The 27648-nt window shown below is 42.5% G+C and overlaps 1 protein-coding gene across 1 annotated transcript in view; it reads right to left on the bottom strand.

The window, feature by feature from the left end:
- The window catches only part of LIMD1 (LIM domain containing 1), a 300888-nt gene that overhangs the window by 20338 nt on the left and 252902 nt on the right, over positions 1–27648 (bottom strand). The window contains exons 5-6 of the mRNA XM_069216256.1: positions 22636–22703; positions 4216–4278 (exon numbers count right to left, since the gene is read on the bottom strand). Coding sequence (XP_069072357.1) covers positions 4216–4278; positions 22636–22703 — 131 coding nt within the window. The remainder of the gene's footprint in view (positions 1–4215; positions 4279–22635; positions 22704–27648) is intronic.

The raw sequence follows: 27648 nt of genomic DNA, 5'->3' as shown, positions 1-27648 counted from the left end.
AGTTTGTAATTGTAGAAAGCCATGGACAGCGACCAAAGTATGGCACTGCTAACAAGAAAACATAAGTGGCTGTATGGTAAAAGCCAAACTTAAGTGTCAGAAAGTCAATCGGTTCCCCTTGATGGTCTGCACCATCATCAAAACTAGTGCAACACATACCAAGTCATTATGATCAGCTAATCTTGTAGACAAGCTCATCATCTCTGGTGGTACTCTGCACACCACAGCCAGGACAACATCAGACTGCAAACTAAGATGCAGTGTTTAAAGAAAGCCTCCTCAAAATGCATTTTCAGTTCACAAACCACTCACTTCTTTTATTATTTGTTGACAATATATTTGTTTTTGACCCTTTATAACACTTTGTTGCCTTTTGGATAGGTTCAAGGTATAGAAATACCACCTACATACATCAGAATTGTGAACTGCATGGCGTGGGAAGCAGCAAGGAAATACACCTACATTTAAAATGTTTGAAAGTCACCGGGCACAGAATGGGGTGTTAATGCAGTTAGGTTTTACTGGAGTCTGGAAGAAGGTATGTTTGAACTGGTGTGACTGTTTGCTTTATAATACACACATTAGGAGTTGGAAGACTCCACATGAGAAGGTGGAGAGCACATGGGATAAAAAGCACCCAGGCCCAAATGACATTTTATTTGAATAACAACATCAACCAGGGGAAATACAAACCCAGAACATCCATAAAGAGCATTTGGCTTTGAGACAAATTCCCAGATTTACAGCACTGTGACAATGCACCACACTATTTTCGAAAGATCAGGATCAATGCAAGGAAGATTCGGATGAGCCGGGCAATGAGGAATGGCATAAGGCAAACTTGTCCCTGGAAGTGATGGCAGTCCCAGACAGGTTTTACCTGATTCAGTTATCTCCACTTAACAGGGAAAGGCTGTGGAAGTTGAAGGGGTGCCAGTCATTTAAAAGACCCTGGAAGGAAAGGGGGTGCTTCTTAAACTCTAGCTGTAGCTGCAGGGTTCTAAAGAGGTACTGAGGAGAGCCTGAATAGTTAATTTATTTAATGTATTGAATAATTGTCTCAATTAACACTACTTCAACTTAAATGGTGTTACAATAACATTACCAATGCGATCTAGTTACCATGTTTGTGCTATCGATTGGTACAAGAAGCTCATTTGCAAGCAATAAATATAAAATCTGATTAATCATGTACACCATTTTAGAATCCCAGAGCACTCATATTATCCAAAACCTAAAGCAGCGCCCGAATAGTCAATGTTTTCACTGTTTTTCACGTGCATTTCAAACTTACAGCGGAAGTAGCAGGTTGGTATTTAGTGTTGAGGCCCAATCAAGAGAACCTGGGGCTACTTCAAGATGTAAAATTGGCACAGAGTGATGAAACTAACAACTGTGGTACCGAGGTTCACCAGTCGCTAGAAGGATAGACAGGGCCTGATGGAAATAAGATGGCTAATGCTGAATGGTAGATGTTTACAGATTCGTGTGTCTTTTTCTGGATCAGCCATTTCCTCGTTGCCTCTATATTTCACTTTCTCTCACTGTTCTTCACCTTCACCCCTTCTCTTTTTTCTCTCGCCTTCTTATCCTTATATTCAGATCTCCATCTAGCTTCTGTTGTCCTTCTTTTTTACTCATTTATTCAGACCTGCTCTTCTATTCCTTAAAAGTCATACTTTCTCAGTCGTGGCCTCATGTCTTGCCCATAATATTGCTGTTTCTCCTTTCTTTAACATTATCCTTCCTCTGTGCTGGTCTCCCCTACTCTAACCTCACCCTCTCCTTTTCAGTGTATTCTATCAGGACCCACTTTAGGGCAGTGCGTCTGGTGCGGCCGCACTGGGAACTGACCTGGGGAGGGGGTGCTGTATGCAGCAATTACTTACAATTTAATGCTGCAGAGTTCCTTGTGTGTCCAGCTTTAAGGCAGCGATAACAACGTCAAGATAACTCTTGAAACTAATGTTTCTGCTAGAGAGATTGTAGTTTTGTCTAGTGGAAGTTTTGACTCACCCTAAAGTAGTGCAGAGGGTTAATATGCCTGCTGCAAAGAACGCATGCCGTGCAGGTCACAGAGCTGTATTTTATGTGGATAGCTCAGTGGATACTGCTTTTGTCACAGAGATCCTTTTGTTACTGCAGTTCATAAGTTACACACCAATATAGATCAGTGATTGTTACTAACTGTCATAAATGAGCTGCATGCAGAACTGCATAAAATAGGTGAGGATGTGATGCTTTCCCCGCAGTCTTTCATTATCTATTCCTAATGTTGCTAAAATGGTTCATTTGGGTAGATATACATACATGCCAATAGATCCGATTCAGCGAGGAGACTCCCGATTCTGTAAGCCAAAAATGGCTTTATTTTGACTGTTTCCCACCTGAAATTGCTTCTTTTTCAATAGAAGTCAATGGGGGGAATGCATTTTCCAGTTTTTTTTTTTTTTTTTAAACTCCACCTTGCCTCTTCTAAAATGTTGTCATGTATGGATATACATTCTTAATAGAAAAGCCAGCCTTTACCAGTGCTTTAAAACAAATGAAACGTATGTAAGAGAGGCTACAGAGAGATGAGGGCCACTTTTTCCCAGTGGTAATGAGGGACTATGAGGTGGTCATGGGGGGCACCAAAAATTATTGTTGCACCGGGTGCCACCAGCGCTAAAGCCATACTTATATCCTGTTATTCAATTTCACTCTTTTCCTTTCTCTGTCACCATTTTGGGGATGCCAAGGGAAGCCAATCACCCTTGCACCAATGCTTAACAAGGGATACCACATAGCCACTTGTTTACAACACAGAAAGTTGTGATATGATCTCCATAGGACCTCCACTTGGAAAAAAGACAGTCAGTGACAAAATTATCTGCTGGGATCACCTGGATGGAAAATGATGCATTTGTGCAATCTCTTTCCTAGCGAACATTTCTACCTAGCAGTGGAATAATACCCTGCAGCCATGAAGTCGGGTTTTGAAGTAACGGTCATGTGTCTTTTATATCGTTATGGATTATATGTGACCCTTTAAAGTACGATTCAACTGCTGCTTTGCAATTACATTCATACATCACTTCATACTCGATAAAGCAAAGAAGTACTTTTATTGGACTGACAGCATGCTACACTGCAAAGGAGTCCTCAGTAGGAAGAGTGTTGAATTGTTGTAAGGCCTCTTTGAGATATGTTTTGTTGTTGTGTGCGCATGATCAGTGTAGGCCTTATATCCTGTGATGGGTCAGTGCACTTCACAGTATGACAACGGAGGAGAAGAGGGAGAAGGGCGCACTCACTTTATATTAATTGGCCGTTCAATGTGAATATGTGCAAAAGAACAGCATTTTTAATATCTGACACCTTACATCCCTTTAAGAAGTACAAATTGGAGCCTGCTCTGTTTGTTCCAAGAAGGAAACAACTGAACTAGGTTACAACGGGGAACATCATGTCTATATATTGCAGATAAGGTTGCTTGATACACTGGATTAACAAATCGTTCTCTACTACTTACCGCCACTCCATCCATTCATTATCATGCCAGCCTGATATACTTAGCTTACAGATCGGATCCTCTGTACATTTTTAAAATGTTGCATCTTCAGCACAAAAAGTAACAGATGTTCTAGTTGAAGTTAAACAACCACAGTTTTGCTGACAAGTCTATTTAAGGCGCAATATGATCTGCTTTACGCAGTGATAAATTTGAGAAAATATTCAAGTGCCAGGGCCCAGGTATTGTTCAGGAGGCCACTGCAGCCTGTATGACCAACTGGACCGGTCATTGCTGCCACCAAATGCTTGTATAAAAGCTCCCTACTAAGTATCGCACGCATACAAATTGGACAATTTTGACAAGTCAAGCCCACCCAAAGCTCTAAGAATGTCCTGGATGTGCTAAAATTATTTGTAATTGTTAAACTGTTGTGCTCTGCACAAAAGTAGACACAGCACCACCATGTGGTGGTAAGTCACAAATAAAGTCATAAAAAAGCGCTGGTGATGACAATTAAATGCTGGTTGCCAAGCAGTGGCAAACACCAGGCCAAATTAAGCACTGGTTTAATGTCTCTATTTTAGCACCACACTTTTCTCGGTATCTTGAGTTAATACTTTAGCAAGTGCCACGTTCTGGCAACCTCCATAGTTCAACTGATTAGGGGTGGATAAAAACTTAGACTAGTGAAACTGTGGCTCTTCGTGTTCATTACTCACCATGTCCATTATAAGATGTCCGCAGACAAGACAACGGTCTGCTGACTGCTGGAACCCGGAATACTGTAAGACAAGGGAAGAAACTGAGGTCAAGTCTTTCAGATTTGGTAGGGGACAATACAATGTTTATTATGCACTCTCACGTGTTCAAAATACAATGGAAATTCACATATAAAAAATATACTGTTTAACTCATCTTGTAATAAAATGTTCTCTGTTTAAAAAGGAAAATCAATTTGAATTACGATCATTGTAAGCAACTGCCAATTACACTGAAATTACATGCACAGGTTCCTGAACCTATGTAAACCCCAGCGCGATCGCGCTGCGGGGAAAATTAACAGATAAAGTAGTCCAGAAATCAGGCTCAAAACATCGAGCCTCGTATGTTTCTAGTAGTTTACCGGTGCTGTGTAGGCGGGCTAAACACCGGAAAAGGCATGATGTATGCATGCCTTTCACAAATGAAAGCAAGCAGATTTTAAAGAGCAAGCCCAGGAACCAATGAAAGAGACTGACGTGACCTGGGCGTGGTTTGAAGCCCAAAGAGAGATTACTCTATGGACGGATCGATTTGCGCTCGCCCATAAAAAGCAACCCATACCCCAACAAAATATCTCTATTGTTGTGCTTTCACAGACATGCTTGGAGAAGTGAGGAGCAGCACGGAGAGGGTTTGTATTTGAAGTGGGGAAGAAGCACACAAGGAAGAGATCTAAAACACACATGCACTTTTACGGAGTGTTAAACGAAAAAACAAAAAGTTGTTTTCAATATGTCAGCAGTGACACAAGTCAGCCAATCAAAGGGACTGTAAAGAGGCTATACACCAGTTGTGGGGCATATACAAGAAGAGGAAGGCAGGGCATCAAATAAGAAGCAAACAAATGAGTGACAATAAAGTTACCCAAAGATAAGCATTAATTTTGGCTGTAAGCCAACTGCAACTGTACGTTCATAATAGACCTTTTTAAACCAGATAGCATGCACTGCCTGGAAGGCTTGACCTAAAAAAGCCCTACAATTGTCTCCCACATCTGAATTATTTAGATCAGATAGGCTCCCTTAAGAATAGACACACTTTCGATAATGTTTGGAAGGTTCGAATCATAATTGGGTTAGCCACACATCAGAAATGACCTGCCCCTTCTTCCAAAAGAATCTGGCCCCAACTTTATCAAAATGCTTTTGCCAGCTTTCTTTCTTTAGGGTCAAGCCTGCGTTGCATGCACCCGTGCATGCGTATTGCAGCGAGACGCTTTAGTATTTAGAAAAGGGCTCTGAGCCCTGTCAACTTCACATCAGTGTTTTTTATTGGTTCCTGTGCTTGCCTAATAAAATCTGCTTGCTTTCATTAGTGGAAGGCACGCATGGGTTGTGCCTTTTTCCGGTGGCTAGCCCTCCTGGAGCGCAGCGACCAAGTACAGAAAACATGCGAGGCTCGCTGTTTTCCATCAGGCTCGTGGACTTCTTTTTCTCTAATTTACGAGCGTGATCTCGCTTGGCAGAAGTCGAGCGCTTTACGTAGTTAATTTCACCTTTTCGGGTTATGTACATAAATGCACTTTTGCCCGATAGGTGAAAAGTCGGGTTAGGAGTTTACAACGCGATCAGCTCTAACATGAGCAAACGCGAGACCCGTTGCGTTGTAAATGCTTGTTTTTTCTAGCATCTAATAGAGAAGTGCTGATGGCCAAATATTTGTCCCCAGTCAAATGCACACATTCCTGTTAACTTACAGGATAGCCTTGGGCAAACAAGCTCAGTGGAACCTGATTCTGTCTTTTGTGTATCTCACCCACTTTAAAAGATGCCTGACATACGAAGTTTGGAAAAGATAAACATGTAAGCAAAAGTAAATGCAGAAAGTTCACTAATATGCAATAGTTGTTGAAGGCCTATCACCAAGGAGGTCTCTCAGTTAAACTTTATAAAAATGAGGCAAAATTCTGGGGCTGTATTTTGCTACGGGTACGCAGTCCATGTCTGCGTCACCCTGTACCATTAACTAGGTGCGCCCGGCCCAAACACTGACAGTGCCCCCTATTGCTGATAATGCACTGCCTCCATGGCAGCTGCAAACTCGTGCCTGCCCTGAGGGCAGGATGTTAGTGATGGCCGATCGTCTGTTTGATGCAGCTGCTGTGTCTTTCTCAGTGACGCACCTGGCCTGCGCTTTCACAGGGCATGTTTGAGGAGGTCCATGAGACCCTTTTCACAATTTTTAAGGGGGCACCCTCGGGTGCACTCACTGTACCCTACCTGTTTCTGGTGCACAGTCAGTGCACCTCCTGCCAGTCTCTTTGCCTCTGGTCCACGTCCTTAACATGGCACAGGCACAAAGGCAAAGTGTTTCCTCATTTTCATGAAACCATGGCCTCATGCAAGTGAAGTAATGTTCCTTTAGGATAGTGTTGGTGCGACAAACTAGCGATAATGTAGTCTACATCATTGTGGTTTGTCTGGAGAGAAGCTTTCTGTGGGCATTTGATCATGGTAAACCTTCTTATCTTTGGTGCGTTGTGGAAAAATTAATGAGGGACCTGCTAAAAATGATGAGGGACCGGTTAATAAACTTGTTCCATGTTAATATGTGTATGTGCAAGGGGAATAGCAAATGCCTGATGGGGAAGTACTTAACTAGGTTTAACGAGTAAAGACACGAAAGTTAGCCATTGGCGACATTTCTTAGAAAACACCCAAAAATAACTGGGTTTAGATGGGCAATGGAAGTCGAGGATAATGTGTCACTCTAAGCAGACAATCTACCCATGTATATACAATGACCCAGGAAAGCTGGTATAAGTCATGTCAGTACTCAGTAGCCGGAACAAAAGAGTTAGAAGATAGGACCATCCAGGTATTAATACCTTCAACATCTAGAAATCTCACTTCCTTGGGCATATTTATTTCAGAGGATCCGGCTAGATGTGAAAGGGTAACAAAGACCCAGAGGGTGACTTCACACTGGGCTACCCTCCCAAAATCCATTATGGGAAGACTGGCACTATTTAAAAAGGACTTTCTCTCGAGGATACTGTAAGTCACCCAGAACATTCCTTATAAAATACCAGCACACTTTTTCAATCAAATACCTTTTATGGTTAGATCCTTTCTTTGGAATAATGGAAACCAAAGAATAAGCATGGCCAAATGTTGAAAATCACCATATGATGGTATCTTGAGCATTGCTGATCTGTTAGCATATTACCTCGCATCCTAACTAGCAGTCATTAATGAGTATAGTTTCAAAACGAGGCTGGGGCTTGCATATAAAACTAAAAAAATGGGAAGTCGGTAAAGAGATTTAACATTTCCTATGAGGGTGGTGGGGTCATAAAATTGTACTTAATATTCAGAAAGATGCCTTGACCTAAAGGGTTGGAATAATAAATTGATACAGCAGCCTCCCTTCTGGATGGGCAAGTTCCTACCACAAGTGCTGCATTAGAGGTATTCACAGGCTGGAATATACTGCCGATAGCAACATAGAGATGTCATTATCAAAACAGATCTCAAAATATTTTGAACAGTGCAAGAAGAGTTGGGAATCTGAGTACCCAGTTCTTTGGATACTTAGAACTTAGACCTGCAGTGTCGCCATACATTGTTAATTTAGGTAAAATGCCAGAGGTCATTCCACTGGAGATGGAAATTACAATGACACCGCTCCCAGTACAAATGGGCACCAAGAATGTATGAAATGTTGGTTATCCACACCCCAGATACCGTCCCAGATCTGGGAAACGAGTGGGGGCAGTTTCAGAGAAATACAATTTATGGAACTACACTTATTGTATTCTACTACGCCCTCCTTGAAACTGAGTACACTCCACACCATAGTACTGTGTAGTACGGAGTTTGCTGTCTGCGGCCGTGCGCTGTGGTGTGTCTAAGTTGTCTCAACAATTGTTGCGCCATCATGGTACAATATATGTTGTGTCTCCTTGTTGGATGTGCAGCTGCGAAACTTGTTTATGCTGTATTACAAAACCCAATAAAAAAAAATTGTAAAACGTATATGACACTAGGAGAGAAATGATGGTGCATAGGTAAATGTCCTCTCTCACCTGTTTACAATACCAAGAAGAAAATGGCAGCTTCCTGCACTCGATATGGAAGTGCAGAATTCTCTAGAAATACTGGAAACCATCTCAAAAATCTTGTCGAGAACTTGACTACCAGAATATTATCCCTAATCCGAGGACAGCACTGTTAAATATTTAATGGAGAGTGATATGAACAGATATAAGAATGCTTTCACGGGACAAGGCCTAGTGATAGCTAAGAAGGATATTGTGCAAACGTGGACGGCAGTGTGGACCCTCATTGTGGCCAACTGGAAAGCAGGATTTGACCACTGTATAATCTTAGAGAAACAGATCTACGAATAGTCCCAAGAACCACAAACGTATATAGGGATGTGGATGGAACCCAGTAGTGGATCTCCTCTGTAAATGTGAGACCATGCAATAAACTTTATTTGTACTCTTGCTCGATAATGACCTCTATATTGTAAATGTATCTGGCTGTAACGGTTTATTGCAGATGTTGTTATGAAAATACAAATACAATTATTACTAAAAAGATACGGCTTTCGTGTCACTTCTTAGTGAGCAGGTTAAAGTCAGGAAACCTAACTCCCAGTAGGAGTTTCAACTATCTCCGAGAGATCAGACGGCTAGACGCAAATAAAACACCTCTTGACCCAACCCCCGCACACTCGGTTATTCTATGTTATAGTTCAGTGGTATTTAGTAAATGAAATGGTAAAAGAAACATCAAAAGTACACATGTGGAGCGAGACACAGAAGCCGGTTAGAAAACTCGACGCAAGGCACTGGCGCTGCGAAGAATACACATTTTTTATCAACAACTTTTTTCTCATCGTACAAGTTGGAGTTTGCTATACTCTTAAATGCCACTAGGTGGCAGAGTTCACACAAATTGTCGGGGAAGGCGGTAACTTAATTCTTGCTAGTATCTCAGACTACTCGCAATGCACCTTTCTACCAATATGCTAACAAATTCACTCGCTGACCTTTAACCTCCTGCTTAAAACTCTGACGGAACCCTGACATGCCCTCCTCTTTTTCCACCTCGTTTGTAAACATGTAACTCCTAGCTGCAAGAACTCGATACAATCTGATGGTTTTTGTCTTTTTACCCACAAAATAACATAGTAGTCACACAAAGACGCACCCTGCCTTGCTTATACAACAATGGCTCCATAATGCCGGCGGCGGTTTTTATTTCACCTCAGGTATTCAAGCTATTATCAGTGAGACTTTCTACTTTTTACCAAGTAAGGTCTCCTCACTAGACCCTCCCCGCATCTGATGCTTATTACAAATGTATATGTTTTATGTACCACACTACTTTACTGCTGCTTTCCATACATGCTTAGTCACTACCGGACTACACATGTATAAGCCTTTGTATACAGCTTTCACTTACCTCACTAATGTTTTATACAGTGCTTAATTTGTATATAAAAACTTGCTAGTGCTCAAAGCACTCCTCTTAAACCCGCGGCTGCTGCAATTAAATGTGGGAACACCGAAACTGAGGCAGCGTAATCCTGGAGCCATCTCGGGCCTCTTCAATCCATTTGAACCCACTCCCTGCCCCTTCTGCTCACATTTGCAGCTTTCTGCTTTCTCCCATTGTGACACTTTATCGTTTTTCTCTTTCTCCGTCTTTCCCACATGTGTCTTTTGCTCGCATCAAATGCTTGACGAGCAGAAGAATAAGCGCCGGCCCTCAAAAGTAAGTGCCGGTTCTCAGCACCGGAAACACACGAGCACAAATTAAGCACTGGTTTTATATTATGTAGAGGCGTCCACGCGTAGTCTGCTTTCCCTTTGGAGCAGCAACCTGCAGGTCGTGAGAGGGCTTTCTTATTTTTACTTTCAGCTGCGCCCAAATCGAAGGCTTGATTTGGAGGGCCATCAGCTGTCACAGGCACACATGTTATCGCTTGGTAAGCACTTACGAGAAACTATGATGTGGAGGCAGGATTTTGATTTAGTTTAACTTCTATACTTAAAAAAATAGGCATGTATCTTTCTACAGGAGTAAATATATAAATAAGGATTTAAATAGCACTTACTGATTTATTTTTTTATTTAATTCTTTCATAGCGCTAGGCATCCCAAAGTTGGATATAACACATACATTTATAACTTGAATGTCGCTTTCATGACTGCCCCTTGTGACTAGACCCGTCTTTCCGCCGCAACCTTGACTCGCAATTTATGTGTTCTATGAATCATTTTTTTCAAATTCTAGCACTGCCTGTCTAGCATACTCTTGTCACTCTTCAAACTTTGGTAGCAGTGTTATAACAAAAACTAGAAAGGAAAATAATTTACCACACCAGTTCAGCTTCATATACCATAAATATGTTCTCTTACAGACTTTTCTTCATCGTATGCACACTCGTGAACATCTTATAACTGGCACGCCAAACCTTCTTTATTCTCAGACAGTATTGTCATGATGTTACCTCTGTAGTGAATCCTAGTTTGTTTTAATGGGATAACAGGAGTTAGCTTAGCCTCTGGCTTGCAGACTTGTGCCCCCGTCACCTAGTGACTTTTAACCTACTTAGCTTGCTCTGTCTTAGCCCATTTAATTATTTAATTCATCTAAGATGGCTTCCTTGTTTATAGTTAGGCTACTTGTTATGCTTTGCATTATCAGTGCCACCGCGCTAAGGCGTCAAGATCAAGCGACAAAGACAAACAAACAGTAGGTGTTCATACTTAGGGATTTTCCCTCTCTATACTTACAAGGGATTTGTTTATAATAATTACCATCCCAAACATGTCTGTTATCTATTGTTTGGGAACACACCTATGTCAGGGGTCCTGGTAGATCTGTATAAATACATCACACTTTAGACAGATAATCTGAGGGATTCCGACCAGAGGGCATCGCCACCATCGCTGATACCGATGCTGCAGTCGTCTTGACACTGACCCAGTCTTCGTGTCCCTGCGGAGTCTGAGATAGAGACCTCATTCCAAGGTAACAAGGGTTGGGGGTTCCTCTCATGGACATGGCATTAGCAGATTAGGTTTAACAAACCCAACTCTCCTTCAGGTAGGAGTTTAGGCCTATCACATTAGGGTATTAGGGCATATTACACATCGTATGTCTTTTACATGCATTGCAAGATGGTGGGGGTCTTTGTAAAGATGACTCTCGTCTTCACAATTCTGTTTCTTGCACTATTCATTATCCTAATCATTGCAGCCCATTCAACATGTCGTAAATTGCAGTTGTGTTAAATAAAGGCTATTGAAACTTTACTGCATCCTTGTCATTACCTGTGTTTGTATGAGACATGATATATCTGTGAGAAAGGGGTAATCTCCGTTTAACCCCGACACTCCCTGAGATGTCTTATTCTCGAGTCCATGCGTAAAGGCTGCCATAAATCACCTTTTACTATTGTGTTTCTGGTGAGGTGCTGCTAGTGAGCCGGTAAGGTTGGGACAACAGTTGCGACTTGTTTTAGGATAGGCATAGTCGCCTACAAACAAAAGTACTGTCATCCTCCTAGGGCAAGACTCCAAACTACGACACCTCCACTTTCTAAATATTGTACTACTACCGAATAATACATTTGTTATAATTTATTTGATGTGGTACAGAAGCGGCAAACTACTATTTCAGTGTTATAAGATGGGCTGGAAGTTGGACACAAGCACAAGCAGGACACCCTCTCTCCCTCCTCTCTGTGGGAAAGCTACTTCTTCATCTCCCTTTGAGTGACCCTTTCCTCACACCATCCTCCTTTTGACCACTCTACCTTCTCCTGTGGGTCACACTCGCCCTACTTCCCCACATCACTCAGCTGCTCTCTTTCCTTTCAGCTTATGGCTGTATTGGCACAGGAGGCATCCGGCTAAGATTAGATGGGCAGAGGGATGCCAACAATCATGGTCAGAGCTGTGGAGGGTTGAGCAAAACCTGCAGGAGGAGAAAGGGTACATCAAACCAACTGAGGTTCTGTGCGGGGCTCTTACTGCAGTCTCTCTGTGGTGCCCCACTGGAGGTCGCACATGGAGCCTGTAGTCCTGTGAAGAACTACTTTCTCAACACAATGGGTGTACAGTAAACTCCGCTCCCCCGGTGGAGTTGGCAGAGTTTTTGCCACTCCGTGCCCTGCTTGGAACACAGAGCACCCCCTGCCGCATAGCTAAGTTTGCCTGGGCACACACCCCACTCACCACTTATTTCCCAAAAGATTAAGTGGAGGCAGCCATATTTGCATGTGACAAAATACAGGCTGGACAGCTCTCAGCAGTGAAGAGCCCCGCTGGCGCTGCTCCCATCACCCACAGACTGTTGAGAGGGGCATGATTAGGTGAAGCTGAGACTCAGGGCACACTAGGAGCTTTAGTTGTGCAGCACAAGATGTCTCCATTCCACTGCCAGGGGCGAGTATCTGGGCTGTCGAAAAACTAACAGCTTTGAACGCTTGAGGCAGGCAGCCAGCATCATGTCCAGTGCCCCCACCGGCGCCGCACACGCCACAGCAACAACCACCTCCACTGCAGCCTGAAGATAGTGGACCAAGAGTGACTGGTGCAGAAAGCACAGCTGGCCAGGCAAGCCGAATTATATGACATGGCGGTGGCGACGAAAGCTGTAAGTGAGGGTTGGGAGGGGGGGAGGCACCCTGCTGTCCCAGGGGACAGGATATATATCACACTGTCCCTTCATTGGGCCTAATGTTAATAATTATACTGCTTCCGTGACAATGGGGCGCCTGATTGCGTGCCACTCCAAAGGAGAGACAAGTATTTGTTACCTCATGCCGCCCACCACCGCGCACAATATCAGGGCGCATTAAGTACTTAAGCAGTCCCAATTGGTCCAGAAGGCAGGAGACTGAATGTCCTGCTGGGATTATGTAAATTCTGATACTTGTACACACATCTCTCTGCAGCGCGTGCTTCAGCCATGTAGAGCTATATTGAAGAGATGTTGTTGCAAGGAGGAGTGTGAATACGCAGTAACTTGAAAGGGCACCCACGTGCTTTTAGAACTACATTTGGCGTTGCTTTCATGTACAGTTTGCGATGTTCAAGCGCCACCTGCTGACTCATGAATGAAATACTATGAAACAGTGCAGTTTGCCAGTGCTAGGGGTGGCCCAGAAATACTACGCCCACTGGCGGAACTCCACTGAATTCACTGGAGTTTTTTTTAATAACTCGGCACAATTCTGCGGAGTGAAACTCCGTGAGCTCCACCCACCCCTACTCAACACTGCCAGCCACCAGGACGCATCCTGCTATGTGTGAAAGATTCCCTGTGTGGTAGCAGTGCCATACCAGGCTCTGCCCTGTTTGCGCCCGGTGTGCCCTTATAAGCCTGTGCTTGTCTCCTAGGGAGATAACCATCCCCTGCCCTTTCAACAGGGACACTATTCCCCCCCAGGCCATCTTGCCCTTCACCCCACAAAACACCCTCTCCTTCACCATCAAACACATCAGCTTTTCCATTACCTTCTCCCCTGCCTCTCTTATTAGGTGAGCAAAGGTTTGCAAAATACAGCCTTGCAATGTGCTATCCATGCTGGATCTGTCCTCTGACAGTCAGTGAAACTTGAGTTGCTGCTGTTTGTGCTCATCTGCTCTTTGTAGGATGGCAGCAGGGTCTGTCTTTTGTAGGTCCCCTACTGTCTTTAAGGGAAATGGTTACTCCTGCACTTGAGTACTTTTTTGTGTGTGAAGAATGCTTATGCTTCTGATACGTCTATTCCAAATACTCTATGTCCGCTCCTGTGTGTGCGTGCACTCGGGGGGGGGGGGGGGGGGGGTGGAGGATGTTTGCATGCTGCTTACTTTCCTGAGTACCTTTGCACTAAATGTGAGTGAAGCCTGCTTTGGTACATCCTTTACCAAACATGTTCTACGTGAGAAACTGTCTGTGTATGTGCAGTACCAGATGTAGGCGAGTTGGAAATTGAACTGCAGCTACCTAGACAGTATATATTTTAAGTGTATGAGTTAAATTTGTGCCATTATTGCTAATCTTTTCAGAAGAGGAAATTGGGCTGCTGCTGCCCATAGTGTGCTGTTCTATATTTGTGGAATAATAACAATTATACCAACTAAAGCTTACCAATGCTTAAGAAAACATTTTCTCCAGACAAGAGATAGATGATTGGCTTTAGCAGTGTTTGTTTCATTACTATCCTGTAACCCAAGGATGTCCACCGTTTTCTGTAATAAGAGCTACTTATATTCAATAAAAAACCATCCAGAGCAACTAACATTATTCGTGTTGTAAAGGGGATCACATCAGACATATTTACGTTAGTGGCCACCATAAGTAAGATTACCATCAGTGATCACCACACTTTATTAGGCAGGGTTGCCAGCAGAAAAGTAAATGCATTGTCAGTCTGAAGTCCCTCAACTTGGGTAATCCAGAAAAGTCATAGTTGTAATGTCGCTGGCACCAAGGAAATAATGTTAGTTATAAGTCCTCCCCCATGCCACATGATTTATCGCTAAAATATCAGCTTTAAATATACTTTGAAAATGTAGACAATTTTCTCCAACTTGTGAGCTTTGAAAATACACCTTTTTGTCAGAAGTACACACTTAATTTTGGTATAAAAATATTAACTCGACCAAGCAAAAACTTATAATTTAGTAGGCTAGTCTGCACACATGAGAGATACCTACAGGTAGCTAGAGAGCCACCAGTATTCACAAGCTACTTGTTAGAGAAGGCTGCTCTAACCAAAGGCCCATTCCGTGCTTGATAACTCTACCCCCTTTGACTATCTTCCTTTAACCCCCATATTAAATTAATTAGACTGTTGCTGACTTTTTCAACATTAGTGTCTACTATACTTGAAAAAGTATACTTTGTCTACTTTAAAGTCTACAGTTCTTGTATTATTTGGTAAATTATCCCAAAGCGATATCAGCTACAATAAAATAAAGAAGCAAACAAGGGCAAAAATATAATGCTCAGGCAAGTCATAGTATAAGCAATCATCTTTTCTTTGTCAGCAGAAGCCAGGTTTTCATCTCTCCTGTTCTCTGCTTGTCCTACAGGATGCCATGAACATTATCTGATGGTCCCACCAAAGCACCAGTCAGGGGAATGACCTTCACATCTGTGACTGTTCCTTTGATGCTACGGCTCTTTCTAGAGGAGGGCTTTCCATATCTTCAGCTAATTCCAAGACAACCCAGGTCAACTGATGCTTAAGGAAGGACTCCAGGAAATATTTCTGCTGATTAATGGTGGTAAAGTAGTCAAAAACTGTGGCAAACATGAACCAGGCACTGATATACGGTGTGCCTGATCAACCATGTGAAAGGCTCCTTTTGGTTACTCAATATCACAAATATTTCACGAGAAACAGAAATAAACAAACATTGGAAGATTCTTTACACTGACTCCTTACTCACTTATGGACTCAACAGCATTCCTGCATTTGTAAGAGGGTGGCTGAGCAGCAGGTCCTAGAAAGAGATCCATGTAAAGGCAGGGCTGATAGACAAACTTATCTTTATTTGACAGCATATGCAAAAACTGCCACAAAAACCATGACAGTTCACGGGGGAGAAAATGCTCTGCGTTGTTCCGTTATATATCTCTGAGAATTTTCTCTCTGTACTCGGAAAAATGATGAAGATTTTATTTTAAATCGAAATTAGTAGCATTTTCAACAACAAAATTGTGGGAAGCAATTCAACATGCTTCCCAATTGAGACAATAGCCCCACTAATCAAAACCATTTATCACATACTAAGAGAGTGGGAGGTAGCACGCCCAAGTGGCTGAGCACATACTGCTTTCAGGACCCAAAAAATGCAAGCTCGTTCGATAATGGTTACATTTTTTTTTAACCAAAATAAAACCTGCTGTGGCTTTGCACTAATGCCATAGTAAAGAAATACCAGCGGACAGGATGCTATGACATCTGATTCCTCCAGATCAGGGGTGTAGAGTATCAGTTGGCGCAAGACAAATATATGATAGACTTTCATGATATCAACAGTAGATAAATATTCAGTGGTCATCCTCAAACTGTGGCATGGACCTGGCTCCCATGAATAAACACTGGCCACCCTTGCCCCAAAGGGAGCAATTTTGGATATTCAACTTAGATATAACTCACCCAAGGGTTGTAGTACCACGTGTGATATGTATTTTAACTTCAACTACTTGTAGACGCCTGCACCCATACATGTATTTCTCATTCTTCAGGGCAAGCAAGGTACTCTTGACCTCCATTTGCATTCTGTGTATGGATAACAAGAAGGTGCTGGCTAGGATGGACTGGCAGTGCACTTGTACAAGTGGCCCCTTGCTGTCTGCTCTGTGTTTCGTTTGTTTGATTCTGCACAGGGTTTCGATTTAAGCAAGTCAATTGTACTTAAGGTGTATTGTCTGTGACCCAGTCTTTCACAAGAATGTATTTCTTTCCAACAGAGATATCAATATAGATGGGTCTGGAAGTCTCTGATAGCTTTACAGTTACAGACATGCACAACTGCTGCATATATTCATATGCTATTGCATACACTGGCATTAATGATGTACTACACCTAACGCATAAATTAAATACAAGTTTCTCCCGAGCTTGAATAATAGATATTACTACCCAGTTATTACTACCCAGCCCACATATTTACATCTAGAAGGATGAAAGTTTCAGACAGCCCTGCTTAACTTTGAACCAGAGACTGCTAGGTTTCTCCGTGGGCACTTCGTATGTTGATCTACTTTACCATAGTTTAATCTCATTTATCCCAAAATTGCATATTATACACATTTTTGGGAACCGAGTTCAAATAGACATGCTTTAATTGGGGCTCAAGTAGTGAAGGATGCCAATGTTATTTGCCCACCATGCCAGCCCAGATAGTTACCAGTCAAACGCATAACAGACTTTGTACTACTCCAACTTAGTCCCTGGAGAGGAATTCAAAAACCTAGACCAGTTTTGACCTTGTTGAGCCTCCTGAGAGGTAAATCTGAAGTCTTGAAACATAATGAGCGCTGAACTCACATCTGGGCATACACTTGGGGCGTACCACTTAGGAAAAATATATGTAGCTGATTTGAATTCATGTCAGCCTCTGGTAAATACGTGGCACACTCCAGTCCACCCGGTCTCTGCTCACATTGTCATTCCAGGCACACACTAACCACATGCAAATCAGACTTGGTCTTGCTATAATAGAAACAGTTCTGCTGAACTACCAGCCCAGGTCCCTGGACAGTGGGATGTGTCTATGTGTAACGTTGTAATACTTAAACTAATGCCTAAAAGCTGTCCATGTTACATCTGAAATCTTGCATAATTTCAGTTGGAGATCAGCAACCAAGGTTACACAGTACAGAGGACTGGGAACGGCTGACCAATCCAGAGCCACCAGTCTCCACCCCTTCACTGCCACTAGGACCTGAAGACCCATGTCGCCACTGCATAATCACTGGGTGCCGGATAAAGCTCCTCAAAGTACCATTCCACCAGTATATTAAATCCCTGCCATAGCTGAAGAAGCCCTGCTATTTCCCCTGTGCTTAAAAAAAAGAATTGCTGCCTCCTATAAACAGTGACTCACTTCAGTAGGACAGCGGGCCAATGTTTCCATTGATAACGCTATGCATTAACCCAATGGAGTACATCCAATAGCTGCGCCATGGGCAAAAATGTAATGCATGTTTTCACAATCAGTTCTTATAGCAGAAGCCCCATACAACAGAGAAAGAGAAGGAGCAGGAGCGATAATCGTTCTTCTGGGATTTTAAAATAAAGGAATAATTTCTCAGGAGCAGAAGAATCCAATTTTGAGTTTCCCGCACAAGACCATTTTTTTCTGTGACTTACACTTGCAAAAAATGGTTAACCCCCGTTTGCTCCAGGGGAAATTACATATTGTAAAATATGTTTTAACGTAATTAATTGTGACTGTAGTCAATTATAAGGCATCTTTTCCTCCTCATTGTTGAAACAGTAATTTCAAGAATGCATTAAGAAAATAAGTATGGTTAAATGTGTATTAAACTCATTTCCTGTAGCTGCTATTTCCCACAAGTACTTCTTTGCCGTGATTAAGGGGGGAGAGCAGCTTGCGTATCCAGCATTAGATAGCCTGAGTCAGGTCATTCCAAGGTCATTCCTTATTGGTGTTGCTTATGGGGGTGAGAGAGCTTAAAATTTAGTGATATCCCTCCTGTCACAAAACTCATTAGGATGTGACTGTTTTAGAATGAAAAACTAACATAGAATGTTGCACTGACACACAATTTAAATGTGAATTTCTTTGTATTTCAGAGTTCGACTTGGGTGCCTTTTAAATTAAATCACATTTAGATGCACAACATTGATGTTAAGCTGGAACTTAGGCTTTAGACTAACAGTGCATATAGAAATGATACTGAATTTCTAGTGATTAGTGAAAGAAGAATTAATTTAAAACTATGTGCAAAGTGGGAGAACTGCACTTCTCTGTTGTACTTAATGAAATGCAGTAACAAGGTTTTTCCATTTATATGAAATGTATTACTCATATTAATGAAATATTATTAATGTTGAATTTGTAAGTTTGCATATACCATTTCTATTACTAAAATGTATTAATTAAATGTATTATTGTGATTCTGTGTTAGCTTAAGTGAGGCTTGCAGAACTTGCATTTTGCAGTCACGTAAAAAGTATTGAATTATTATTATTTTTTAATGTGAAGTCTTCTTTCAGATTTCGTTCCCATGAGAAGCAAAGTCCTTTTGTAATGGATCCCATTGTTTAAACGTGGAAAGATGTATTCTTTGTCCCTGAAAACACATTGCAGAAACATGGACTGTTTGTATACATTTGTTTCAAACCTGTTTGGATTAACACGGAAGAGGGATGTTCCCATGGCAGACTTGGGAAGAAATTGGGCTGTTTCAATTTAGAGTCATATGATAATTTCTCATTGGATGATGTTTATTCAATGTTAAATGAACTGATACTTTTTAAGAATCAGAATGTTTTGTGAAGTCTACGTTAATAACAGACATTTGAACTTATAGCAGTTCCCAGTTTCTAGCAGCTTGCAGAGAGCCCCTGATGCTTGCAGATGCCTTGTTGATCCTGATGTCTTGCTGATGAAGATTCCCTGAATGCTGTATCCCTTTGAGAGGTGTCTTCCTCTCTGCCGTTTACCCTTTGAAATGCCCGTTTTAGACTTAGAATTCATTTTACTCCCCCTTCAGAAAACTCGTGACTGACCTTCTGATATGCTGACGCTTTCACTTTTTACTTATCTTTTGTCGAACTTAGTATCTTGCAGCCCGAGATTATCTTTTTCTAAATTTATTTTGCCCTTTTTGTACTTTTTATATTTTGTCCACATATATTTCTCCACACACGATTTCCCTGATTTTGTTAGCTGTATGGTTGACCTGTGCCCAGCAAAAGATTATTGACTTTGCTACATTTTAACTGACCAATAATTGTTTACTCTGAGCAACATGTGATATCAGTGTCACAGATATTCTTATTGATGTTATGTCTTATTCTTCCTGAATAAGTGTTAATAATGTTAGTTCGCCTGAATCTATTTCAATGCCTTGGGCAACTCTTAGTGATTATGTATCTTCATAACTTGGTTTGAGTATTGTCTTCATTACTTTGAGCTTGTGTTTATACTCCTACTATTTTATGCAACCGGTTGGCCCAAGCTGGAGTGAGAGGGAAGGCCTGGCAGCTTCTCAGCTTTTTCCTCACAGATAGAACAATCACGGTGGCATGTGGTGATCATCGGGCTTCTCCCTTCCATCTACCATGTGGTGTTCCGCAGGGATCTTCCCTCAGTCTGACACTCTTTAATTTATATATGGCACCTTTGGCGAACCTGGTACGTGCATTCGGGGACCAGACTGTCTCATATGCAGACGATACGCAGATGATTGTGCCCATTTCTCACAACTGGGAGGACACTAAGGAGAATTTCCAAAGCTGCATGTTAGCAATTAACAATTGGATGACTTGCAATTGGCTTAAACTTAATGGGGACAAGACAGTGATTATGTGTTTTGGCTGTAACAACTCCCCTTGGGACAATGGTTGGTGGCCTCCTGCTTGTGGGGCTGCCCGTCTCCCGTGCCTGCCGCAAAAAATTTAGGCATCATTTTTGATGACACACTTTCTTTTAAGTTACAGATTAATCATAAGGTCAAGGTCTGTTTTTGGATATTAAAAATACTCAAGAAAATTTTACATCTTTTAGAGGATGGCTTAAGACGGCCAGTGGTACTGGCGTTAGTCACTTCTAGATTGGATTATTGTAATTCGCTGCTGCTCAATGCAAATAAATCCTCTTTAGATAAATTGCAGTCAATTCAGAATGCAGCAACACGTTTAACCCTGAATCTCCCTCAGTATATATATCTGCCAATAGATATGTTTGATCTTTACATTGGCTTCCGATTAGGAAGAGAATCATTTTTAAAACACTCCGTCTCACGCACAAAGCACTACAGTCGGAGGGATGCGATTATTTGAAGTCTGCTTTGTTTTTTTTATCAACCTTCGAGACACCTGAGATCGTCCTCCAAATTTATGATCAAGGTGCCTCGCTGTAATAAGGCCAGATGGGGAGATCGAGCTTTTACGGTGGAAGCGGGCAGGCTATGGAATGGCCTGCCCCTCTCACTGCGTCAAATAACAACTCATTTCTCCTTTAGGAAAAGTCTCAAAACCTGGCTCTTCGCTAATTAGATTCTTTTGGGTAGCTTCTGTTCTTTTCCCTGTATCTTTGGTCTGACTAGCGCTTCAATGCTTTTGCCGGAACGCGCTCTACAAATAACTCAATAGAATACAATACAATACAATAAACCTTTTAATTGTATTCCTGATTGGAGTTTTCCTTCTGTTGCCACATTGGTCATGGTGTTTAAAATGTTTAGGGTGTTACTGAATTTATGTTGATGGTTATACCACACTACTTACTGGGTCAAAAGGTCTGTCGACCTCTGTAAGCATTTGATTCCCGTGAAGGATGGAAAGTGCTACAATAGGGCTAATCCCTTAGGTGTGCATGGTATAGGACAACGAAGCAGCAGTTCATATGTTTTAAGCATGCATACATGAAAGGCACTCCCCAATGGTCATGTTACCTGCATGCCAGGCGTTTCTACACTTTGCTGGGCTTCTTGATAGATTAGTAATAGAACAGTGAATGGTTTAGCTGTTAATTCTTGGACATATATACTTTACGGATGGTCTGAATATATTCAAACAAGTGTGCCTGATGGAGAAGCATTACCCTCAGAAACACAGACAGATACCGCGATTTTAGAATGGCCTAGCACTAGGTTACATCCATATAGGTATTGTTTTCTTTCAACTGATTTTATGATGAAAATTATTTTTCTCTGACAGAATAAGAGATACACCTTTCGGTAGCAAGCACAATTAAGTGAGCTATGTGCAGCAACAATGTGCACTATGCACAGTAAGAATGTATTCCATTTTTAAGTTCTCATGTGGGATCACAACACTGTTCTGCATCTGATGTACATCATTCTTTAGGGAACTTTCAGCTATTTCCATGTGGACTGGCAAACAGCGGAGCACAGGAATGGGTGGACCTGTGGTTGGCAGTGAGCGGCTGGCTCATCCAAGGGCACGGTCTCTCTGCGCAGTATCTACATGGCCTGTACAGAGTCTGAGAGGACCTGGGTGCTCAGGTATTATTACTCATAACTCTGCTGGTCTTGAACCAATGGTACTACAGGTATTGTGCCTTACAAGACGAAAATGAGACGGGTGCAGCTAAAGGGAAGCATCAAAGGGCAGACCTGGGGCAGGACTTATGGATGCAGAGAAGGGTACTTGCAAAGGGACATCCCTGTGACCCTACTTGGGACACTCAGAAGAGGCTAAAGAATTGTGCAAGCTTCAAATAGGGGATACATTACATTTGATAGTCAAAAAGACAGGGAGGATTGAAAAGAAAAGATAAGGTGGCCATAGACTCCATGTGCTACTAAAATCTGACCACGGTGCAAGTGGAACTCTGTGAAAAATGGCCCCATTGTTAACAGAAGTGAAAGGGGTCTCTCCTTAGGTTGGACTACATTACAAGGTTGTATACATCCTTCCTCGTTGACACCAATGTGGTAGTGGAATTTGAATGACAGGAGGTAGACGGACAGGAAGAGCAAGTAAAGTACGCCACACTGAGGGTTATTCCACTCTGTAGTTCACGCAATGGGTATGGGTTTTCTTCAAAGATACCTATAAGATTTTTTCTTGGAGCATTCTGTAACCCGCTTCTTGGGGATGACCTTGGCACCAGATATGATTTACAGTTAGGTGGCTAAGGGTGACATTAAGGAAGCTGAACGTGTACAAGTTGTAAGATAAACATTACATACCAGAAAATCTTCTTCACAAAACACCTTTCCGCTTACAAAGTAGAAAGCTTTTCCTCTGAGTTTTCGACCTGAAAAGAAAGTATTGACATAGTTTTAGCATGCTATATTTTAGGTGATACAAAAGTACATGAGACTTACTGAATTCTACTTCAATAAATTAAATTTTAGGAGTCTAATCAGGGAAAATAAATACACAAGTGGCCGGCATCATAGTACACATTTAAGGCCTGTTTCTTTCGTAAGTGGATAGAGATCAGGCAAGATAGGAGATCAACTCCCTAGAAGTGATTCACAAAAAGGATGGGGTAAACATAGAAGTGAGAAAGTCTATGTTTTGCCTAAATGTACTAATACTAATCTAGTCACAAACCAAAAGTAATAACTTTTTGAATTTATAACACTCTACTTTTGTGGGAGACACAAAACGTCAACAGCTACATAAGGAAATCTATGGATATTATATTTCCACATTTATGCCTAACTCTAAATAAGCAGATTCCACTCCTCCTCCCCCGCGGCCCCAGCAGAAATTACATGGAGTTATATTGGTTTTAAAAATGCAAATAAACTTTAACTTTTTATTCTTTTTTTCCTCTATGGGAAAATGTTTTCCCAGAAGGAGGATCCCCTTACCCCACCTTATATCCAGTGAAGGGTATGGTATTTCTGACACTTCTTTGAGATGCTTATTCCAGTGGATTTGGGCGCAAAGAGCACATGCACCACTTGACTTTAAAGACCACAGGAAAGATTTGTAAAGCCCCACAAAGTTATGACCAACACATTTACAATGGACACAACACCACACTGTAGCAACTGCTATACAATATACAAACAGGTTCCCCACAGTCGGAAATGGCATATATATGTATACATGCATATATATAGATATATATATATATAACAGTTGTATGTTCTGTGGTGATCCTGACCCAGCCTAACCAAGTTAAACTTAACTCTCTTTTCAGTGGGCATAGTAGGGCCATGACAGGGACAGCAATGACCACCATCTTTGACTGCGACCCCCACTTCGGCCTTGAATCATACACAAATAGTTGATTATCCCAGCCGAATATGTAATGCACAACAATGCAGTTAAACATCATGCAACTCCGACCCTCTGAGCTCACAATTGTCTACAGTGCAAATATCTGCATCATGCAGCCACTTCATTAGTATCAAGTACCACATCTGCACTAGTTCTCAATTTGCCATTCTAGCGCCTATGGCCCTAAGCACTTTTCCCTCAGCCTCTGCCCATCTTCCAGCTTCATGTTCCCACCCAAAACTATCAGTGTCTTGGGGATCTTATAATGCACTGCACCTTTTCTTTTGACCAGCAATATGAACAACTTCATATGTTTACATACAGCCCTGCATTATTTAGTGTGTAACATTCCAAAAATACATGTCTCAGGAGACAACTGGTTCATACAGCTGTATGACAGAACCACACATGCCATTACCATGCGTCCATTACAACACATATGCCTTTACCACGCATACCTTTACAATGAAAATGAAAGTATATCAAAGGTAAGTGAAAATCCTTTTTTTTAATATGTATGTATATATACCTATTAGCTACTGGTGATAGTCTCCTGTGGCCTGACTATTGGCCTGCTTCCGTGCAGTGGTGGCCACTGTAGAGTCTGGAGGGACCTGGGATCTTATGTATAATGGGTCAGTGGGAGAAGGCTTATATTTCTTGTGTACTCTAGGGGTGATAACCCTAGAACGGACAGGTTCTTTAAAAATGTTGTATGTGTGACGAAGCGTGCAAGGGTGCATGGGGAGAAACTGGATATCCGTATGTGAGGATGTAAGGATAGTAAACAGGAAGCCCTGCTCGATGGGGTCCCTGTGCATTATGGAAGGAGGCTGCCCGAGCTACTACCTGCTGGTAGGATGAGTTGTACGGGGTAGAAATCTTGGTCAATACTTAACATGGGATCAGGGTCATATGTGTTCCATGGATCTGGGTCCTGCTGTGGCCCACCCAAATCTTCCCCAGTATACAGGGGAACCCTGAAGTGTCAGATCTAGTGCAGTAGGTGAGGCAGGGGAATGAGAGGGGGGAGGTGGAGGAGAAGCAGGGAGTGGTGAGGTGGAGAAGGCGGATCAGGAGGAGGAAGAGGAGAAGGCTTGTGAGGTGTGCTGGTAGCATTGTCCTTGGAGACCTTCTTTGGAGGTAGAGAAATATCCAAAGCCTCTTGGAAGGGACAGTTTTCTCTTCGGCATAACAGTGAGGGAAGCAATAATGCACCCTGTACCCTCCTGGATAAGAAGGTGCTGCTGTTGAGCGTCCCTTTTCTCCACCATAGGTTCAATAGGAGCTGGTGTAGCAGAAGGCTGGATGGAGTCTTTCTGCTTTGAAGGTGTTGGCTCCCTTGTTTTCACTGCCGAAGTTTTCCATCAGTGTCCTTTTATCAACACCGAAGCAGAGGTGGAAGCTGGTTGGCTTGGAGCCGAAGTTTGGACCGAGAGGGCAACTATGTCTCGGACCGAGGTGCCGGAGGTCAACGCTGAAGACATTGTCTTTGTTATTATTGGACCTGAGCCAGAAGGTGGGTACGTGGAACTGTTTTTCAGATCTGGCCATGGCCTGGTGGCAGTGACGGTCTGGTGAACTATGCAGGGGCATTTTATAGTCATAGGGTGGACAGGGGGGGCCACAGTACTCACAGGCTGCGTGGATGTTACCTCGTGGCTTTCGATATCTGACGGCACGTCGGAGTCCTGGATTGAAAAGGCCTCCTTTTGTTCTGGCTCCTCCTGGGCCAGTTCCTCCCCAAAGATGTCTGAGGTGTTGTATGGCGTCTTGTGCGCCATCTCCAACCAATGAGCTCTTTGGTCCCGAAAGGTCTTCTTTGACCGGGAAGATTTACAAGCATCCCAGGTAGCTTCCTGGTGGTCAGGGGAGAGGCACAAGTTACACACCAGGTATTGATTGGTCTGGGGGAATGTTGTGTGACACTGAGGACAGAAACAAAGGGCGTCCACTCCATCAGCTCAGCATAATCTTCAGTGCCACATGGTGAGGTAGGCCGAAAGGCAGCGAAAGAGATGAAAACTCTGCTTTCAGCAAGTGGCTCCATTCTTAAAGTTCCTGCTTGCTGAAAATGTAGTATTTGCTTTTGCTTGGCGGGAGGTGTAGGCTTCTGCCAAGCAAAAGCAAACAGCTACATTCAGAGGGTGGGCACCTTGGGAGGTAGCACAGGGGTGTGGAATTTATTAAAATATCTACTTGTCCACGGGACAGGCTGCTTCTCAAATCTACTTGTCCTGTAAAAAGATCTACTTGTCCCTTTGGTGCCATGTAGTGTGGCGCCAAATTATGGCAGCAATCTCATTATGTAAGAGCTCTGATAATAGCCTCTCTGATTATGCTAGGGCTACTACCATAGTAGGGCTTGAATACTTGCAGTTTCAATCCCTACTGTAGCAATTTCCTTATTTTCCACCTTTCTGCAGATCTGCATACTGGGGCTGGAGGAAGCAGTAAGCAATAGTTCCAGGGCTGGAATGCCTTTGAGTCTGCAAACCTACTAACGTGCATGTTTTAAAGATTTTCACCAGCTTCTCTCTAATATTTTCCCATAATAAGAAAGGTCGGACATTTACTCCTGACAATGGCAGAATTATAACTTCTTCCAGGGTTGGGAAGAAATTGGCTGGAGGGAAAATGAACTTGCAAATGCTCAATAGATTTTCACATGAGCAAATCTACACATGCGTATTTACCCATGCTAAAATACAGTTCACAAATATTTTATAGGGGTACGACATATACCATGGGTGCACTTTTGTGACTTTCTTTAAGAATTTGGGGCCACATGTAGGTAGGTTCAGATTTGCGACCCGCAAATTGCGAGTCGCAAATCCGAATGTAGGATGGTGTCCCTGACACCATCTGTGATTCGCGAAGGGCTTCGCAAATGCACACCTCATGAATAATCATGAGGTGGGTCGCAATTTGCGACCCCCTTGTGAATGCCGGCCTCACAGGGATGGTGGCCTGCTGGAGACAGCAGACCACCATGTCTGTGACTGCTTTTCAATAAAGCTGTTTTTTTTTTTTTGTAATGCAGCCCGTTTTCCTTAAAGGAAAACGAGTTGCATTACAAAAACGAAAAATGAAACGTTTTCGTTTCATTTTTTCAGAGCAGGCAGTGGTCCGTAGGACCACTGCCTGCTCTGATAAAATGTTTACAGTGACATTCACAATGGGAAAGGGGTCCCAGGGGGACCCTTTCCCTTTTGTGAAAGTGTTAGCACCCATTTGAAATGGGTGCAAACTGTGATTGGTTTGCGCCCGCGTTCGCAAAACAATCCTTCATTGCACTGCGAGTCGCAATTAGGAAGGGAACACCCCTTCCTAATTGTGAGTCGCAAACCCGTTTTGCGATTTGGTAACCAGGTTACGGAATCGCAAAACTGGGTTTGTGCATCGCAATGTGCTTTTTGCACATCGCAAACAGCGAAAGTCGCTGTTTGCGACATGCAAAAAGCTACCTACATGTGGGTCTTGGTCCCTAATTAGGTCTGGTGTTAACAAAGACATTTTGTTTTTATTAAACTTCTATTTCTCTCTCTTTTGGCTGGCTTTACTGTGAGTGATCGCATTCTTCTCTTCCACAAGGAGCATATTGGCACACAAACTTGTTTTGTTCAGTGTCAGGAACAACAGTGGCAATCAGTGACGTAACGAAACTGGAGTGTGCCCCTTTGCAAAGAACATGGAGGAGCCCCCTCTCCAGACTCACTCAGGGCAGGTGCTGTGCTGTGCTGCAGGGGCCCCCTGGAGGGCGGCTGCGGGGCCTTTGTTATGCCACTGGTGGCAACGTGTGCTTTTAGAGTTCAAAAATGTTTTGGTTTTTTTTTGCCAGTGTTTGTTACAATGTTGAGGGCCTGGTAGCTCCCACAACAATAAAGTGTTACAAAAGCCATGTCAAAACAAGACACGCATTGATGAAACTAAAAGACTTATAAAATTATGTCAGATCAGTTGGC

The sequence above is a fragment of the Pleurodeles waltl genome, chromosome 2_1 (assembly GCF_031143425.1).
Source record: "Pleurodeles waltl isolate 20211129_DDA chromosome 2_1, aPleWal1.hap1.20221129, whole genome shotgun sequence".
Taxonomy (NCBI): domain Eukaryota; kingdom Metazoa; phylum Chordata; class Amphibia; order Caudata; family Salamandridae; genus Pleurodeles; species Pleurodeles waltl.
Note: the sequence above shows the minus strand (reverse complement) of the source record. Positions and strands in the feature narration are given on the sequence as shown.